We start from the raw sequence: 21034 nt of genomic DNA, 5'->3' as shown, positions 1-21034 counted from the left end.
TAATAACTAAAATTCAACAAACATTTTTACACTCCATTAAAAAAAACACCTTTAACCCCCAAAATTCAAACATTGCACATGATTAACTATGAATTTCTAAACGCTGAACACAGCCAAACAAACATGGTCTGAATGAGAATGAGCTAGAGTGTCCTAGTCAGGGTATGGTGATGATGATGACCTCTTAAATACTCAGCTTAGGGGTCATCCATAACATGATTGAACCAGTACACCTCGCATTCCTAGAGTCCTCACTGCTACACTAGTAGCGCACCAACTTTATAGTCTGGAACCTCAACGAGAGTCAATTAACTTCCTGACTGATCTTGATCTGCAGTTTAGATAATCACATCTAGATGATTGCTTAAGGATCTTCTCATCGTTTAATGAGCTATAATCCATCTCTGAGTCCATAAACATCTGGGAAGGCATGAGAGGGTTAGTAAAAGAGAATTTACATTTTTAAAGTGGGATATTCCTTTAAATTTGAGTTTGGATTTTTCTAAAATCTCATCTGAAGAAAGTCATAAACATCTGGAAAGGCATGAGGGCGAGTAAATAAGATAATTGAAAAATTTAAGTGGGGCATTCCTTTAAATTTGAGTTTGAATTTATATCACAAGTGTAAAAACAATGGTGAGTGAACTGACGAGTGAAGGAGAATGGCTACATTGTACACTAAATTGAGCAGCTGACGCACTAACCAGTTTGCCTCGCGTTTGAGCAGACCGTGTTTCTCTCAGTGTGTAAACATCTCCACACACTGATATCTCCCTCCACACACCAGGCTTGGACTCCTCTGTGAACCCGCCCCGTGGGTGCATGACTAGCACACCATTGGTTGTCAGACCGTCCATGTGACCATCCGGATTCTTCCATTTGGCTGCTTTCTCCTACAGAGAGAGACTTAATTACTATACATGAACAAAAAATGTGTGCGCTCAGTTTACATATGGGTGAGTCATTCCAGTTAGCCTGACACACCTATATTTACCAGGTAAGTTTAGATCAGTTCCACTGGATCAGCAGAAGTGGATACTTACCCAGACAGCACATACACAAGCATTTATAAATAAGAGCTTAATTAAGCTTCTTGTATCTCCGATGAGAAATGTATCCCACAGACAATTCCATTTCAAGACCAGGCAAGAAAACACACTTACTCCGAGAAATATATTCTTAGAAGAATCAAAGCCTGCAGCGTAGATGCGCGCCGTGTATGGCGGGTTACGTTCACACACCACCCGGCAGGCGAAGCGGGAGATGGTGCTTTGAGTGATGGGTGTTTCCTCACCCTCCCCTCCACCTGACACAGTGTCAGTCACCACAAAGTCAATAGGGCCCTCCGTCGATCGGCCGATCTAAGATACAAAAGAAGAATTCAAGTTTCTACAACTTAAAATATTATGTTCTCATTACAAACAATTGTCTGATTAATTATATTCTAAGTCATGACAGAAAGAACAATATTAGGGAAAACCAATTTTATTATATTATTAATAATTATAATAAACACTAAATCCCATAAACACCAAACTTTTGAGCAGTTAAGTTTTTGATCATCTCTTATGCTACCAACGCTGCATTTATTTGATCAAAAATACAGTGAAAAAATAGCAGTTCTCTATTTTAAGTGTAACTTATCCCTGTGATGGCAAAGGTGAATGAAGACAGGAACAATGTGTGTCACATGATTGTTTAAAAATCATTCTAATATGCTGATTTGGTGCGTAAGAAACATTTCTTAACACAGCTAAAAATAGTCATGCTGCTTAATATTTTTGTGGAAACTGACATTTTTTACTTTCAGGATTATGAGATGAATAGAAAGTTCAAAAGTACAGCATCTATTTAAAATAGTCAAGACTTATACATGGTTACAAAAATGGTCCCTTTTGAACTAAAAATAACCACATTTCAGCTGAAGATTCTGTAAATCTCCAGGTGTGTTTCAGAATTTGCTTTGTATGGTTTTGAGCTGAGTGACAATTGTCCCAACACTATTTTGTCTCAACAGTAAACAAGATTGAAAACAGTCATGCATGTGCCAGGGCTTGTTTGAAGAGCTTATTTTAGTTTTAAAAGTGGGATGGAAATTCCCAAGAATAGAAAGGTGCTTATTGCACTAAATCCTGTTTATAAATACTTGTACTGAAATAAAGATGCGACGGTCTCCACTTTATTTCCTTTTTATAGAGAGTTTCTGTTTTGTCTCTGTTGCTAGTTCCTGTTTTCGCTTTTCTTCTATAGTCAATCTATATGACTCGATCCCTCGTGCGCAGACCAGACACCAAAAAAACCACCACACATGCGCAACCCTGTATCTGAGCACGTGTCTTGGGGAGCTGATATAACCATGTCCCATATACAGATCTTGATTAGCTTTGGTGGAGGTCAGACATATTAAAGTTGGAGAAACAGATTTGCCAACTCCCAGTCAACAGGCAGACACTGAACAGTGGAGGAGATATTTCAGGGTGTTTTTTGTTTTTGCAGAACAGTACCTGGAACATGTCTGTGTCTTTGTCATGGCTGTACTCCACCACCACCGTCTGGTTTCTGGACAGCGTGTAGGAGATGCTGTGCTGGCCCTTACAGTTCACTGCCTGTCACAACACAACACAAAAGCGTCTGTCAGGGAGGGTTTCCTGCTCATCGAATACAGTGGCACACATTTTCACTTTCTGAAAATGTAGTTTGTTAATCACTGCATTGTTCAAACCTTTAACTTTAAAACCTTTAAAGCTTCAAATATAGGTACTGAGAAAGTGGCAAAGGTCAATGAGGAAAAATGGCATAACCAATGTCTTTTTCTATTTAGAATTTTATGAAAACTTGCTATGAATCTTTTTGATGTGGAGCAAAAGGGAAGACTGCAATAATATTTGCTATGGCCTCACATGATCCCTCTATATGCCCTTTACCCTCTTAAACGGAAATGTGAAAAGGTTAGCAAGCAGCACTACTAATAACTTTGGCCTTTTTAAAAATGTTTAAAGTTGGTCCAAAATACCACTGTAACCAGCATGTAGAATTTGAGTGTTTTATTGTGTGTATGTGAAACACACCCCATCAAACATTCATTACTGAGACAGCTGTCATATGCGGCTTGTTATAAATAAATCATACATTATTCAAGTCAAGAGTGTAAGAAGAGGCAAGCATCACATGACTAACAACATGAAAAAGTATGGTTTGAGATCTACTCTTTATCATTTCTACTTGAAGTAAGAAAATTAGCCATCGCAGACATGCATGCATGATCTGAATTGAGTTCACTTCAAAGCAGAGTGTGTGTGAACATTATTCTGGTGGCTTGAGACAAACCACAGTGTTTAAACAGCCAATTTCCCAGCGTGATTTTCTCTCGCTTCCTGATTCACCCTTTCTCTCCTCTAATCTGTGATTTCCAAATTACCCACATCTCTATCACGTGTGCTCAAAAGGGAGTGGAAACTGGGTCATGTTACTACACTGTGCAACAATGGAAAAACACAGCCGAGAGAGGAAGGTGGTTTGTTTCTGCACAACGCTATTTAATGCATTACTGTTTTTAAAACTCACTGTCTACTCGTATGCCAAGCACAGGATTGTGTGAGTGTGCATAACACTGTTCTCAATAACACTGGAGGTCACAAGCAGTTCACATATGCATACTAAAAGCCAAAATTTCACGCCCCACATATGCCCAGTAATATCCCAGACTAAATATGGATGCTGGCTGAGTCTGTATATTTTCTAATCCAAAAAAAATGGTCAATTCAAATTGATTTTGTTCAGCGAGTTCAACATTGAAATCGAAGTCATGTAAATGCGCTTTATGCAACTTTAATAAAAAAAGAAAATGGGGGGGGGGTTGTGCTCACTCTTTCACTCGTGTCTCACAACTCACAAGTATAAGAGTTACGGCAGATATTTTAGAGTTTTATTCCCTTCCGCAAATTCAGTTCTTTAAATCAATGTAGACAGGATCTGAAATGCGTTTAAGCATATAAAACGCTTTGCATGTAGAGATACTTTAGCCAGTGCATAACTTATTACATTTTACATTCTGTAAATGTTATGAATTGAAAGGGCAGCACATATTTAAAATTTCTAAACTGTTATTCTTAACAACAAGCAAGTTTGATAAAATAAACTTCAGAGAGTGCACAAAGCGAGTGTTGCTCAACCAGATGGAGCCCAACAGAGAGAGGTGTGCAATACTTGACAAATTATGCATTTTTGATCAAATATGTAAGCAGTAAGCATGTAGTACGCAACAGAAATTCGATTTTTTTTTTCAGTAAATATAATGGATTTAAATATTCCATAAATAATAAAACGTAACACTACAAGCAAGTTTAACAGAAAGTTAAATATAATATATAAATATAAAAGCCCAAACATCAAATATTAAAATAGCCCCACATCATCACATCACACAGATTGGCATGGAGTACTTTCCATAAGATCATCTCTCAATGCAAATCAAACTAGCTAATTAGGCTAACTGAAATAAAACCATGCCAATCTCTAGGTATGGTGAAGGCTATGTGATCCTGGATCCATGAAGTAACTGGCCTTTAAAAATAAAAATCTGCCTGCCTCTATGGGAATTTAACATAGGGGTGTCCAAACTTATGCACCCTGTATTTTAAGGAAGAACATTTATTTATTTACGATACATTATTCATTCACAAAGAAAATTGGTGTACTTAAAGGTTGGATTTTTCCTCATTTTTTTAATTAAGGCATTAAGTTCAATTTCCAAAAGATGATTTTTTTATTCCTCTTTTTAGTCAACTTTAGCATGGGTGTCTAAACTTATACAGTGCTATGCATATATAAATCTGATTGGCTGGCAAGTTCTGGCAAGCCATTTTCTAGCTGCTTACTAATGTATTATGCTGATGCATAAACACAGAATTGAATATCATTAGTATTATTTGCATTAATAGTTTAATCTAACTGGCTGTGTTAGTTAGTCATCTGAACACAATTATGGATTCTAAGACAACTTGCCTTTTTAGCCATTTCAGAACAAACACACAAGTACAGATATACTGAGCATTGTCAAAAGGGAAAATGTCAGAATATTGTTTATTTTTATCTAACCCACCCAGCCTCAATCCAAAGCTCTATCAATAATGTTGTGACGGGACTCATAGTTTGGCGTGTATGACCGGCATCCAGTTTCAAATTTGGGCCGTTATTGTTGTTGGTGGCACATTCGTGCCCATAGTAAAGTGGAACAAAGAGGCTTGAGGGTGAAACATTAGGCAGCTCTCCATGCTCACTGCCAGGTCACAACAGGGGGTCCATCCAGCTTTCCATCCCCCACTGCTGTTTTACAGTGGGCCACAAAAGCTACAAAAAACACCCCAAACAATAGAGCTAGTGGAGCCGCACCCGTTGGGCAACAGGGTATTTGAAGCAGCTCCATCTGTGAGACGCCGGAGCAGCTTGAGCCTCGCGTTTGTCGTAAACACATGATGAGATGAGATGCTGTGGCCTCCAACCTCAAGCCACAGGATCCAATTCAACTGTACCCTCCATCAGCACTGGACAGCCCACAATGCAAGTGGCAACAACTCTAACCTCTGAAACAAACCTCCAAGACATCCGTGAACAATCACATATTGTTCCTGGAATAGTTTAGTGACATTTTGTGACCCATTATCTGAAAGGAGTTCGCTGGTGCACTGTGAGTAATCACAGAGCCTGTTCTTTGTTCAACTTTAACATTACAATGATGCAGCTGCACTTGTGTCACTGCCGGAGAACTGGCCGTTTTTTTTAGTTAACCCTTTCAGAACGACGCCTGAAGACATGGAAGGCCTTCCACCTCAGATCGCTGTGACCCCAAAGAACAGCGTGATTCACAGATGACTCTGCGCTGGGATATTTTCAGCTCTGACGAGGCACTGCGGACGGATAATAAGCAGCCAACAGTAACAAAACATCCCCAGAAATACAGCATGCCAGCGAGTTTCATGGCGAGAAGAAAACATTCCTTGCGTTCATGGGACTTTAATAACGGAGCCTGGGTCTGTGTATAAAACAAACAATCACAAATATATCACATTCTTTTTTTTTTTTTATGACACCGAAAAAAGACCATTTAAAACTAACTAAACAGGGCTCTACAATGCGACATTTGCTAAATTAATGTGTGCGACTGAAAAAATATTTAGGTGCACAAGTGTGTCTGTGACCGTCTAAAGAACTTTCACGTGGAAATCTTTTCCGGTTCATTTATCTGGTACAGACTGTCGAGGACAGACATCCGGGAGTAAAAACATGAACACACTAGAGAGCTGCTTTATAGTAGAAAAAGAAGTTGTACTTCTGATGAAATGAGACACTGACATGGTTTTTCATGTTTAATACGGTAAATCTGCTTGATTTGAAGCAATCTATAGTATAAAGCGCTATATTAATAAACGTGATGTGACTTTACTACAGTGCCGAATTGCAGAGCTCGTTCAAACATATCCACGTTGCTATGATCAGATGGTTTTCTTACGCTTTATTAAAAAAAAAAAAAAAAAAAGTTTTGTTTTCTCAATTTTGTTGTGCGTTAATTTTGTTGAGAGGAAAGCGTGCAGCACATATTTACATATTCATCTAACCGTCGCTCTCAACCAGTGGCGATTTCTTTAAGACTGCACGGGAAGCTCGGCTTCCCCTATAATGTCAAAAAAATGAATGGTCAAATATGTACTATTGTATTAACATTTTATTGACTAAAATGCATTAGAAGACGTTCGTCTCAAAGACGAGTTCGTTCAGAATCAGTTACATACAGCAGGTCGGCTGACTCGATTTCCTTACATTCCCGTAGCGTCACAGTGCATTTCCCCGTTGAAGCCCAGCTTCCATTGACTTCTATGGGGCTGCTTCAAACGTTTTTTTTCAGCGCTTCGAAACTAGACGGTCATTGGATAAATGCTGCGATTATGTCCCGCCCATGGAAGCTCAGCTTCTCTGGGGGTGAACGGGGAGTGGGCTGGCCCGGACTCTGGGCTTCCGCGTGATGATTGGAGGGTCTGTCGAAAGGCTGTGTCTCCTTTTGATTGACAGCGATTTCATACAATAAAAAGTCGCTGATGTTGAAGCTGTTCGAGCTCAGTCCCATCGCGGATTTTTCAAAGACAAACTGCTGCAACTTATTTCTTGGTATTTTCTTGTCGAAATTTCTTGCCAATTTTTATAATACATTTCACACAATTATACATTTATACCTTTATTATATTATTACTTACTATATTTTTTTAATATTATTATTATTAGTAATAATTCAAAAATAAAAAAAATATCTTATTATTAGTAGAATTATTATTATACTTTATTATATTATTATTTCTACCTTTATTATTTTATTACATTCATTTTTCACAGAGCATTCTCTTGAAAAGGAACGTAGAATTTACGTATAAATAAATGAATATTTCTTATAATGTAGGCCGAAAATGAGCTTCCCCTCTTTGAAAGACCAGCAGCCGCCACTGCTCTCAACAGTGTGGGCGGCGTCGGATGTTCGATAACAGTATAAATCGCTGCTCACGTGTTTCGAACTTCGTTTTACCCCTAAGCAAAGAACTTCGCCGTGAGTATATCAGGGTTTTTAATGTTTCACACTACAATTGGCTGTTTTTCCATGCCTTTATATAACTGAGAAAGCATTGAAGAGTTGTGGTTCATGTGCTTATATGGCAATACTGGTTATTCACTAGCCTGACAAGCCAGACCCACATCAAGATGTTGGGTCTGGGAACACACCATTGGCAGGGCTCAATCCAAGGGGCGGGATAAACGGTTGTCTTTCAAATTCCCTCTACACTCAATAGGATAATCGCTACAACCAACCAGAGCGTTTCCACGGCCAAAGCCGATTCAAAAGACCGCAGTTCGCCAGCAGCAGCAGCTCTTCTTTGTTTTCAAGTAGCAGGGAATTCACGTGGAACCGTCACAACTATGCCGTCATTATGTTAAGCCCGCCCACCGACTCTTGTACACGATGTGATTGGCCTGACTAGAGTTTGGTTTTTCCAGCTCGCAAGCCAACGGAGAGTTGCTTGACAACACTGGCTGCAAAATAAAATGTACTGCCACTAGTGTGCGTCTAGATTTCTAGGCTAGTTATTCGCAGTGTGAGGGGGCGATACCGGGGGTTATATTTCTATACCAGTGTATGGGTTTAACTTAATTTAAATTTAAACTAAAAATAAATGCAAGACTGCATTTTAAAAAATGCATTTAAAAAAATGCATTTAACCAGCACTAATATCCATTTGAACACTGATACTGGTGAGATAATTATGATATCGTAGCAATTCTACTGAGGACTAAACTTCAGAAAACTTGAGAGAGAAGCATAGAGCCCTGCTAGAATCAGGCAGGTAAAGATTGAGGAGTTAAGAAGGATAATGGATGCAAGGTGGCACAATGCCATGGCTATTCTATTCTCAGCATGTGACATAACGTAGCTGCTCTGTTGATCATGGACCAAACAAGCACAATGAACAATTGGCCACTTGTAGATGACCTCCTTCAAGTTGGTTGTCCTCTGTAAACGTGTTTGAAAAGGTCACTAACTTGGAACGTTTACATTGCATTGTTATTTTAAACCTATAAAAAATTACATATTTTTCTACGAATTATTCAAATAAAAATGCCATATTATGCCCTTTTACAAAGTCTATTCTAGTAGACGCCATTCCTAAACGGCAACACAATTTGATGACGTAAAACCGTAAAAAGTTGCTGCTGACGCCAATGTAAAACATATACAGATGAGGCTTTTGCACCACGTGCTGCTTTGTAACTTTAATAAACATTAGTGAGCCATAGTAGATCACATTTTCATTTAGAGCAGTTTGTCTCAATTCAAACGAGTCCACACAAAATAACATCACGCGTAGATCTTGATCAGGACGCAGTAAACTGGATCTCGGGTATGGTGGGTAGAGACGATGTGTAGAAACCAATCGGACACTGTTTTACAGCTGGAGCGCACTTGGATTGGATCGATCGCTCAGATTGAACAGTCTTGATTAATCGTGCGCCATAGAATAGGAGCACACGGCTGGAACAGCGCTGGAAGATCATCACTCATCAACCAGAATCTTATTAGTTATTCTATATAATAAATATTTTTTTGCTTTGTGACATTTACACATGCAAGTAGTTCTGTTCAGTAAAACACTCAGATCACTTGTTTGGAGAGGTTTTTGGACCCTTAATAAAAAGGCTACTATGCTTCCAAATGCCATCTTTAAATTGCTTTGAGATAAACAAAATTTGGCCCAGATCCAGTTGACATGACAAGCCCAAACTTGATTTTATAACCAGTCATATATTCTTTCTCCTAATCATGTCAGGCATGAATAAAAACAAAATAAATGCATCGCTTTTTTGGGGGGGTTTCTCAGCAGTGTTTAACAGAACATAACCTCCAAACATGATCAAATTTTTGTTTGTTTTAAATTTAAAAGATTTCTACCATGTAATTGACGATACCTTTTTTTTTTTGTTATAAGCCATTTTATTTTTTTAAGTATGCCACTTGAAGTCACATGAAATCGTTAAAATGCCTTCAGGGTGTAAGCGGTTAACAGTGACAGTCAACAGAGAGCTTACATTTCACTTATATGAAACGTGAACGATCGTGATCGGTATTGGCCAATCATGACGACAAGAAAAGGAATTAAAAGATAAATGATACAGCTATAAAATGAATTAGAGTAAAATTAATTAAAGTAGCAAAAAGATGATACATGGAATAAACTTCTCATCTGGCAGAACACCGGTGTATCTTATTTTGCATATAGTTTTACTCTCACACCGTGTCTGTGGTGTTTATTCGGCGCCTAAGCATTCCATTTGGCGTCTCCGATGGACCCGATTTCTTCATAAAATCGGACAGGAGGAGCTCTAGGACTGACTCACGGGGTAACCTCGGGTTCTGCCCCATCAGTCCACAACCCAAAAAACAACATTTGTTCAGAAGCTCTAGGAATGTTTGTTGGTACTAGTCGGTATCAGCTGCAAAAAAAACCTGACCAGAACATCCCTAATCGTTGTGTTGACATGATATCATTTTGAATGCTTTGAGCAGCCAGACCACAACTTTTAAAGTCCAGCCCACATTGTATTAACTCCAATGGTAGGATTACAGTGGTAGTATTATGATGCCTTGACATGCGGTCTAGTAGGACAGCTCACTAGGGTTTGGAACAGAACAATAGTTGCATGCTGTAATGAAGCGGCTCTCATCGAGAAAGATCTCCTGAGACAATGCCGACTCATGTTGGCAGTTTTCCTTCAGTTGACTGGAACAGCGGCAAAAAAGGCAATCACAGAGGAGTCCCCAACCGATCAAAATACTACCACTGTAATACTACCATTGGAGTTAATACAATGTGGGCTGAACTTTAAAAGTTGTGGTCTGGCTGCTCAAAGCATTCAAAACGATATCATGTCATAAAAAAAAAAAAAAAAAAAAAAAACTTTAAGTGTCAGAGGGAATGATAATCTCTGATCCAGCTCCATGCGTTTCACAATAACATCTGGAGAAGGCCAAGTATCAGCACAGATTTGTTTATTGGTAAAGGCTGCTCTGAATGAGAGTGAAAAACTCAACCCCACCCATGTTTAGTAAATGTTCCCTGTAAATCTCTGAAGAATGTCCCAGTAGCAACCATTTAAAGGTGGGGTTAAATATGCTATCGTAGCAATGTTGGAGAAACTAAAAGTTACAATACTTAACTAAACACTGCATTGCGCAGCTTCACAACTTGGCAATAATCCAACATGCTCTACAACTTCTCTCTGCTATGTGGAGTTGGAAAGTCTTGTGAAAGAATTAATTTCAAATTCCATGTATTGCTATCTCAAAGCTCTTCTGGAGCTCGTCAAGTCCAGAATCAAGTGTTGGTCATGCGCTTGCATGGGTACAGCATGGTTTAATAAACACAAATCAGCCCCTAAGCTAACCTTTCTCCATGGCCCACAATCTAAAATGAGTTGACACACCCTTGCTGTAAAATATAAACTGAAAGGCAACACCTTCAAAAGGGCAAAGCATTTGGTTGTGCCATTAATGTCAGATTATTTATAATAGTATATTATAGGGGTGGGAGAGAGGGAAAACAAATCTCTGATGCATCCCAATTTTCGATGATTCTAAATACTTCAGAATGCATAATGGCACTTTTGTGTGCCATATACACACAAACAAAACCATCAAGCAAGCATATAAAATTGCATTTGGTTTCATGAATGAAGCGAAATACAAAGACAATCTCAGGCTTCATTGCACAGAATATGCATTGTGAGAAAAGGTATTTCAGTGTTATCCTTTCTAGATGCTCAATAAAGTTCAGGTACTTAAAGTACTTTTTGTTTGCTGGTAATCGGGATGGAGAGTGAAGGTAGGACCCCAAAACTCAGGCATCCAGATGTTCTCCATCCCCACAATGACCTCAGGCTCATTCAAGTTCACACTCAGTAAGAATACATTTCTGGGTCCATATGTATAAAGCCGCTCTTGAGTAAAATTTTAGTCTTAAGTGTGTCAATTCTAAGGGCCAAATTTACTAACAGCTTGCACCAGCGCAAACCCTCTTTTGGCATTAAAATACTGTCAGGATTTACTAAAGACATGCAGTTAAAAATCAGCACTGAAAAGACGTGGATTTTTGCGACTGACCTTATTGCATATGCATTTGTAGGAGTTTCCCTTTCAGACCAAATTATAAGAGAAAAGTATTTAAATGAATCATGCAAGTGATTTACTAAGGTTTGCGCTAGTCAATTTACTGGGATTTGCACCATTATTTAATGCCCCCCAAAAAAGCATTTCTTAAACCAGATGTAGTAGTAGCCAAAAGTGATGTCCGGAGGGGATATTTGTTTTTAAATGATCCAACAAGTTCACTTAAACCATCAAAATATGAGGAAAATCTATATTTTTTTAAATGTTAAATATGAGGGAAGATCAACACACTAAACTTGGTTAAGGTATTTATCTGACTAAATTATTTGGCAAAAAAAGGCAGTACAGCAACATGTTTTATTTTACTATGCAAAGAAAAAGAAGGTAGCCTAGGTTTCACAGTTATGGATGATATGCGATTACCTTGCTGGCTTGTGGTGTGTTAAGGATGTGTACAGTGCTGGGTTTGACACCGTTGGCTTTGGCTCTCTTGTAAAGGGCAAACCGGCTTTTCCTTCGCCCTCTGTCTCCATTGGGAAGTGTACCATTGTACCTGTTTAAGGAAAGAAAAAAGAAAAGAAAAAAAATTAAGACAACACCGTATGAGTGACTAGGGAAACACCACTTTAAAAGGAGTCAAACACAGAATATAATTTTCCAGAGCAAGAAAATGGTGCTTCACGGCTCTACAGATCCCTGCCACATGAGCAGACCAACAGAATCCGGAAAACCACACATATTTCATATGAACTGGAATGCCAGTCATTCAAAACGTGCTGCATAATTAACCATGCCCCTGAACGATTATCCAACCACAATTAAATTAATGTATATTAGACAGAATGCACCATGTGCTTTAAAGAGGACCCATTATGCAAAATTCACTTTGGACATAAAAGCGTGTTGGCAGAGTGTGTACACAACCACCCTATAGTGATAAAAATCCACTCACTCCTTTTATAATCCCCATAAATTATAAGCAGTGTCTCCCAACAACCTGTTTTCAGCCATGGGGCTGGTGTGATGTCACAACAGCCACAGGCCCCGCCCACAAATGTTGACAGACACTGCGGTTTTAACATAGACCTGCCCTGATCGAGTTCACAGCGAGTTGTACACGTCCGCCATTGCTGCACTGACGAGAACGTAGGTGTTGTGTGGCTGGATGTATCCACATAGCTCTCTCTATTTACTCCCGAAATCTGAGCCAGCCGCTGAAGACGAGGTGGATTCATTTTGTTTTCGAAGAAAATGCTCCCTCAACTCTACCGAAATTCGTTTTTGTACTTGCGCACTTCTTATACTGCGTTTACTCAGCTCTTACGGTGATTTTCTGGAGTAAAACTGACACTTCATCTTTTGTGTGATGTACAATAAACTTTATTAAACTCATCAGTATATTTTTGGCCATCATTCGGACGGGGTCCTCTACAGCAGGCTTAATAGTGGATATAAGCAATGACAAGTATATAATATAAACTATACCTGTTCCATCTCCATACAGCATATATTCTCTGACTCTGTAGGCGTTATTGTCTGACTCCAGGTCGAAATGAACACTGTTACTGAGAGTTTCTGTTTTGATATTATCATCATTCTGTGAGATGACATTGTTCTGACACTGAGCGCGAGCTCGTCAGGCTCCGCCCCCTGTGCCATGCAGCAGCAGCTCATTTACATTTAAAGGGCACACACTAAAACGGCATGTTTTTCTGAGCCCCAAAAAGTGACGTAAAAAATAGTCTGCCGGGTATTTTGAGCTAAAACTTCACATACACACTCTGGGGACATCAGAGACTTATTTTACATCTTGTGAAAAGGGGCATAATAGGTCCCCTTTAAAGAGTAGCGATGGCGTTATACAATCAGCACACGAGGAGCTTGTGATACAGTGATTCCTGCAGACTCAGAGGTTCGCCCACCCAAACTTCATCTCCATACACGACTCGCTTAAACCGAGCATTAAATGCCCTTTATCTTCAGATTTGCAACAACTGAAAGGTTTTTGCCCACAAGTTATGATACAAATCTAATAAAATGACACCCATTCACAAGAAAATGTGAAGAGTGCAGCATTTCACCACATTTAAAATGAGAAACTTTAACACAGAAGCTCAAATGTCTTCCGTCAGTTCTCCAACAAACCATAAATAAATAAATAAATAAATAATTATTAGTTCTGACTGGAACACTGCATGCATGGTCCAGGTACAATGGCCCTCATTTATCAAAAGTGCTTACACCAAATTTCCAGCGTACACCTGGCGTACACCCAAAACCACGGTGACTTTGAGATTTATCAATATGGACGTTGGCGTACGGCACGCTCAAATCCTACGCCAGCTCAGGAGGTGGTGTACGCACGTTTTGAGTGCGGGAATGCGCAGAAAAACAATTCCTAACACCACAAAACGCACTGACAAACTAAAAGATATAATATATTATGACCCACTGTAAAAAAACAACAACATAGTAATTATAAACTTCAGTGTTTATTTTTGTGCAACATGGACTTCAATGTTTAATTTGTGTGAATTTACCAAAGCATTTGAATTGTAGACATATGTATTCCTTAAGTTGCGAGCCTGTGCGCTTTACCTGACGTTTCAAGCCTTGTTTACTTTCGCCTGGCTCCGCAGCGCGAGTCTCCGCGGACTGCGCGCACACCTCCCCAAACGGACAAGGCGTTTATACTCGACGCCCTCGCCGTTGTACTATTCTTTGAAACGATGGTTAGGCCAGGGTTAGGCCCGGCAGGTGTGCACGGACTGGGTTTAGTAATGAAAGGCTTTCAATGACCAAAAAAATAATTCAGACTGACAAAATAATAAAAATGCCATTCTTCTTATTTTAAATAATAATACAAATAATAACGAAATTATTCTTCTAAATAACAATAAGCGTCATTAATAATAAAAATCTAGAAATCAATTTTGTTTCTTTCCACTTTCCTGGTTTCGCTTTCTCTTTCTCAAAGAAGTTTCTCTTCTTTGCCGTCTTCCGTGTGTCCATGGCGTAAAATGAGGGCGTGGGGGGAGCGGAGACTTGAATATATAGGGGCGTGTTATTCTAATGACGATCGATTTCAGCCGCGGCATTTATCAAGGGCAGGTATTGCGTACACCAGAATTTCAAAGGTACGCACAGCTTCATAAATCAGGCGATGAGAAGAGTGTAAGCATAATCTTACGCCAATATATACGCCCATTTCTACGCAAGATTGATAAATGAGGGCCAATGTGAATGCAGTTCTTTCTCACTCTTTTCTACACTTTAAGATCAAATGAGGTCTGAGATGTGTGAACACTATTACAGCGCTATTAAAATTGTTTTTACTGCATAATGAGCAAAACAGGACTTCATTTGGAGAGAAAAGGCATCGCATGCCATTCATAGAGCTGCTGTTTCATAGTGATGTTATAGCCTTGGGGCTAACTCTGGTATATTTACATTGCTGAAAAGCTAAGACTTTCATTAATATGCATTGTCACTTAAATAAATAAATAAATAAAATAAATAAATGCCATTTTGTTATATCAGCCTTACATTCAGCCACTATTCAAGTTTTAGTCAAATAGAGCCCTTGATTTTAATCGAGGAATCATGACAGCCCTAATTTAAATATGTTCCTGTCTTTAACAGCAGGTGTAGTTCTCATGAAGTTACTTCCCTTGGGTAGTAACATGTAATTGTCACTTATTCATAGAGAGGAGAAATGTGTGTCATAAAAAAAAAATACACTCCTTTTATACTTATAACTTTTGTTTTTTTAACTCACTACATTTAATAAGGAATAAAAAGTTACAAGTTACTCTCAGATAAACACACTGTGGTGTTCAGAACACCTTAGACTAATTGCTGTCAATAAAAAGACTTCTTCCCATTGAGTCCAGCTCCTAATGTTATCCAGTCAGGTTTTTGTTCTGCTCCATAAGATTTTCCTGGTAGCATCCTGGACCTTTTCATACAGCATTTATGAGAACAAGGATTCAGAGTAAAATGCTAATCTACAATCGGCTGTCTAGAGTGTGCATGATGTCAGCACGCACTTACAAGAGGCCTCAACATCCTGTACTGTTGATGCTTATCACTAGACATGTTACACAATTTGAGAAAGTATCAAGGCATGTCTGAGTCAAATAAATATGTAACATCCTGTCTACTGAGACGTCTTTATCTGGCCAGATTTTGAAGATGCATTCTTCTCTGCCTTTATCCCACGATTATGTGCGAGCAGCTCGTGGAAAGAATGGTGTCTCAGTTAAAACTAGACAAAGTATGACTTCATTTTTACCAAGAAATAGTCATTAAATACTTGCTTGCTTGTGACTAAAGCTCATTTGAATTTGTTCTAGATCATTAGACATGATGGTGCCATGGGAGTCTGTCTGTAACCAGTTCTCTTAGAAGGTGCTGCTATACATAAAAGCAAAGCAGCTACTTCAGCTAGCAGTATGAAAAGTGGCCCATCACAGTTTGATGGCCATTTAAGGACGTGTTTATCTGAAATGGATAACACAATAACATGTCAGGTTTGGGGGGGCAGGGTGTTGCAAAAAAACAAAACATTTTTTAAAAGTTGAACTTCTTTTAACGTATTTTAGAATGGGTTGTTACGCACAAGACACTGCAAAAGATGTGATCCGCAAGCGCAACGATCAAACTATCTATTCTACCGCATGTTACAAAGAAAAAACTATGGAAAAGCAGCACAGGAATGAAAAAATAAACAAAATGTCTCTTCCAGTGTAGACACAGTGTTAAGAGCCATTCACACAGAACACAAGCAGTAGAATAGAAAAAAAAGCCAAGTATTGAGATGCAGGGTTTTTTTAAGTTGAATTTATTGTAACTTAAAGGGGTAGTTGATTATGATTTCACTTTTCTAACTTTAGTTAGTGTGTAATATTGCTGTTTGAGCATAAACAACATCTGCAAAGTTACAATGCTCAAAGTTCAAAGCAAAGAAAGATATTTGCTTTTAAAGAAATCACTTTTTAAGGACTACAACAGACGGCTAGTAGAGACTACACGACATTCCTCCCGGGTTAGTGACATCCCAAACCTAAAATTTACATAAACCCCGCCCCCTGAACACGATTTATAGATTATCAAGACAGTAGGTGTTTCTCAATGTCAAGGATACTTCCTTGGCAGGACTGGTCCTTCCAAGTCACTTCCTTCAGAGGCTAGGCGAGGCTCCTCTTTAGCATTCGGAGAACACGTAAATGGAACAGGCTAGCAAGTGCACGCCAGTGCGTCATTACGTCAGTGAAAATGAAAAACAGAGCGTTGCTATGGACGCAGTTCTGTTCACTCAGGCAATATAATCGTTTTTAAATCAATAAACTCCTTTTTAATCATATTGATTATTTGACTGTCAAGTGTGTTTAAACAGTGCAGGTCAATTTGACCCATAACATAATGGATGTAATTATTTTTTTTAAACAAATGTTTGGTAACGTAAATATATTTACATTTGAAAGCATATTGACCCGTTAACGCTCCGACTCCGTTAACGTCCAACATTTTGATTTTTTTGAACAAGATAGCAAAACTGCACGCATAGGATTGTGGGTGATTTGAGAGCGCGAAGAGCGCGAAGGCTACACATATGCATCCTTTCCTGTATATGGGATATTTTTCGAACGAAGGACTCAGTCCTTGGTGGAAATTCCGAGGATCCTCGACATTGGAACAGTCCTTAGACGGATGTCGATGACGTAGCATCCTCGAAATTCTGGCTTCCGAGGATCCTTCCTTGACATTGAGAAACGCCTAGAATATGCTAATCAATGACTAGAAGATAACTACACATAAGCTACATAAATTCATCAACTAACCATTCAGAAACGTCCTGTTGCATTCTACATGTTGTCACTTCTTCTTGAGTCTCTCCATCATTGTCTGAATCCGGTTTGAACATAAAAAGGCTAAAAGTGTGTGTGTGTGTGTGTGTGTGTGTGTGTGTGTGTGTGTGTGTGTGTGTGTGTGTGTGAGTACAAGCTGTTGAAGCTCCGCCCCCTGTGCTGGGAGCAGCAGCTCGTTTGCATTTAAAGAAACAGACACAAAACAGTGTGTTTTTGCTCACCCTCAAAAAGTGACAACTTTAACATGCTATATAAAAATATCTGTGCGGTATTTTGAGCTCAAACTTCACATACACACTCTGGGGACATCAGACTCATTTTACATCTTGTGAAAAGGGCATTATGTCACCCCTTTAAGCCTCAAATTTTTAGAATGCTTGTTATGCACAAGACTCTGCAAAAGATGTGAGTGCAGAAGTCAAACATGTTCATCGAAGCGCATGTTTACAAAGAAAAAGCGGCGCAGTGGAATGAAAAAAACCTGTTCTGTGTGAACGGCCCTTACCACGACACCGTTTTCATGCGTTTTAGACGTTCATTGACACAGCGTTTTGGGGGCCTGAAAACGTAAACGTTTAAAGTGCAAGTTTTTGAAAACGATACTGTTAAAATCTCCATGTAAACTACAAAAATGTGAATTTGTGAAAACGGTGACATCATGCACATGCATATTATGGGTTCATTCTATAGGCATCGAGTTTTTCCTTTACAAAGTGACTGCCAACTACTGGCCTGGCAGCAGAACAGCGTTTTTTAAACATTTAAGGGGATCCGTTAGCCTGGTTGACACCAGACCCTTCTCAGTTGTAACTGAGAGTGGGTCTGGGGAAGGTTAATTCACAGCCCATTTCCAAAGGGGCGTCACCAACAGACGTCGCTCAAATACCTCTGGGCGCAATTGGATAGACCTAAAACCAATCAGAGCGACCGTCATCGTGTAAAGCCCGCCTCAACGTTTGTGATTGGTGCCTCAATTTGGAAAAATTGGAAATGGGCTTGAATGGACTTGGCCAGACGGACTTGCAGAGCAAATCTCAAATTTGCGGAAGTTCATCAGGGTTTCCCCAGGCTAGGGATCCGTGGGAACGGGGATCATTTTGACAAAGTTGTCATCCACCGAAAAATTCTGCTTTTATCATTATTGTTGTGTAAACGTACCCTTAATGCACAGATCTATTCTAACAACTAGCCTCAAATTTTATGTCTACAAACTTTCTTTCTGTGCTGTTAGACAAGCTACCCCTATAAAACACATTAATCTTACATACACAATAAGTGTAGCCTATCATTTGTTATCACCATGTTAAATCACTTAGATTTCAATTACATAAAAAAAAACCTTTACAATACATCTGAAATCCTTTAGGTTGATCACGTCTTCCTTTCAGAGATCAGAGTTTGAATGATAGTGATTGTAAGGCTCTCTCAGTGAGTTGGCAGAAACTTTAGAGTCAGCGAGATCCATCTCCCCACAGCTATCAGTCACAGAGGAAAGACAACATTACAAAAGGTGCATTTTCGAGGTTTGTCGTGTCCCACAAAGCCTTCTCAAAAAGCTCAGTCAGTCTAATGAGAACAATGAACAGAGAGAGGAGGACTGGAGGCTCAGATCTGCCTGTGCCCAGATCAATAATGCCCTCTTTCAGCCTCTGCTCTGTGTGTGCCAGCAGCCAATGCCAGGCAACCCCAATGAATCAGGCCAGCAGAAAGTTGGTAGGTTGATCTCTTTCTCTTTTTTTTTTTTTTTTTAAGGAATATGTGACCCTGGACCACAAAACCAGTCACATGGGTCAATTCTTCGAAATTGAGATTTATACATCACTTCAAAGCTGAATAAATAAGCTTTGTTAGGATAGGGCAATGTTTGGCCGAGATACAACTATTTGAAAATCTGGAATCTGAGGGTGCAAAAAAAATCTAAACATTGAGAAAATGGCCTTTAAAGTTGTCCTTTTATGTTCGCGACTGTGCTGCATTCACTCAGAAAAATAAATGTTTTATATATTTACTGTAGGAAATGTACAAAATATCTTCATGGAACATGATCTTTACTTAATATCCTAATGAGTTTTGGCATAAAAGGAAAATCGATAATTTTGACCCTTACAATGTATTGTTGGCAATTGCCACAAATATACCCGTGCGACTTGTGACTGGTTTTGTGATCCAGGGTCACATATATGCTACGATAGGTCTGTTTGGTTCATACACAGAAGACTTCAAATTCTATGAATCAAACACTCCAAGAACAGCAAATATTTCACCATACCATGTGATTCATTTGTGTAATACAAGATTGTTCACTTTACATATAAAAGACAAAAACACACTCAACCACAAAAGTCTAATGATTAACCTTAACAGTTACATGCGATTTAAGTCATAAGATGCGTTACCTTTTATGAAGATACTGAAATTATGCTGCCTTTGTTGGGCATTTGTTATTACAATATGTCATGCATTCAAGTTGGAAACCTCCATAAAATGGAAGCAGCCTTAAGACAAACGAATTATACAGTGAACGAAAAACAACATCAGATTGCATTAAGAAAATTATTCATTTATATAATTTCAAATGATTTAAAAAGTAAATGTTAAAAAGCAAACTGTGAAAGTCAAGTGATTAACTTCCAAAATTATTATTTACTACAGACTTGCTATCCACTTACTGATCTCTATATAGCCTATAGACTATTGATATATTATATAATCTTTAAAATCAACATGCCACTTCTGATGTTGGAAACTTGTGTTTCATGTAGAATTCAGTTTATTCAGCTGGTCATTCACATACTCAGAACCCACAGTTATGATATCTCCGACTACACTTGAAGGGCATATTATTCTTATAAAAGCGGTCATGTCAGGGTCATGAATTTGACTATGAAATTATATTCTTCAGAAAGACAAATAAAAACTGTAGTTGCACTCTGAGAATTAGGCTCTCTCATAAAATGTCATGCTTGAAAAGACCCCTTTTATTTTGTTCTACAAAAGTCGCATAATGTGAATTTTAAAGCTGCTGTGTTTTTAAAAATGAAAGTTGCTGAATTAAGACTTCGACAACCATAAGGATGTGAAACCATGTTATAAACAAAACATGAAACTCGCTTCAAGTAATGTTAATAACCACAGACCTTCTTAATTTACTCAAATCAAAAACCACTATTCTAAAAAAACAAACAATAAAAAAAAAGGAAATTCCTGAGGGAACCCAGGATGCCTGCAGACAGGTTGGCCTACAAATTGGAGACTGAAAGGTTTCGGTGCTTTTAAACAAGCTGCTCCACCAAAAACATGTGGACCTCAGGATTCAAGAACACACGGCTCCCTAGTGTATCAACTCTCATTGCTATATTATTCCTGTAAAAGTCTGAAAATAAGTTAAAAAAATGTTTTTAATGGAACAGTATTTTGAACTTTCAGAGAAAATGTTTGAAACCTCTAAAATAATTCGTTTTTT

At 38.7% G+C, this 21034-nt stretch overlaps 1 protein-coding gene across 1 annotated transcript in view; it reads right to left on the bottom strand.

The window, feature by feature from the left end:
- peli2 (pellino E3 ubiquitin protein ligase family member 2) overlaps window positions 1–21034 on the bottom strand; it is a 31573-nt gene that overhangs the window by 4024 nt on the left and 6515 nt on the right. Inside the window, exons 2-5 of the mRNA XM_081347351.1 lie at window positions 12125–12254; window positions 2505–2606; window positions 1164–1361; window positions 705–893 (exon numbers count right to left, since the gene is read on the bottom strand). Of these exons, the coding sequence (XP_081203477.1) occupies window positions 705–893; window positions 1164–1361; window positions 2505–2606; window positions 12125–12254 (619 nt within the window). The remainder of the gene's footprint in view (window positions 1–704; window positions 894–1163; window positions 1362–2504; window positions 2607–12124; window positions 12255–21034) is intronic.

Source organism: Scardinius erythrophthalmus (genome assembly GCF_964197995.2).
Source record: "Scardinius erythrophthalmus genome assembly, chromosome: 19".
Lineage (NCBI taxonomy): Eukaryota > Metazoa > Chordata > Actinopteri > Cypriniformes > Leuciscidae > Scardinius > Scardinius erythrophthalmus.
Note: the sequence above shows the minus strand (reverse complement) of the source record. Positions and strands in the feature narration are given on the sequence as shown.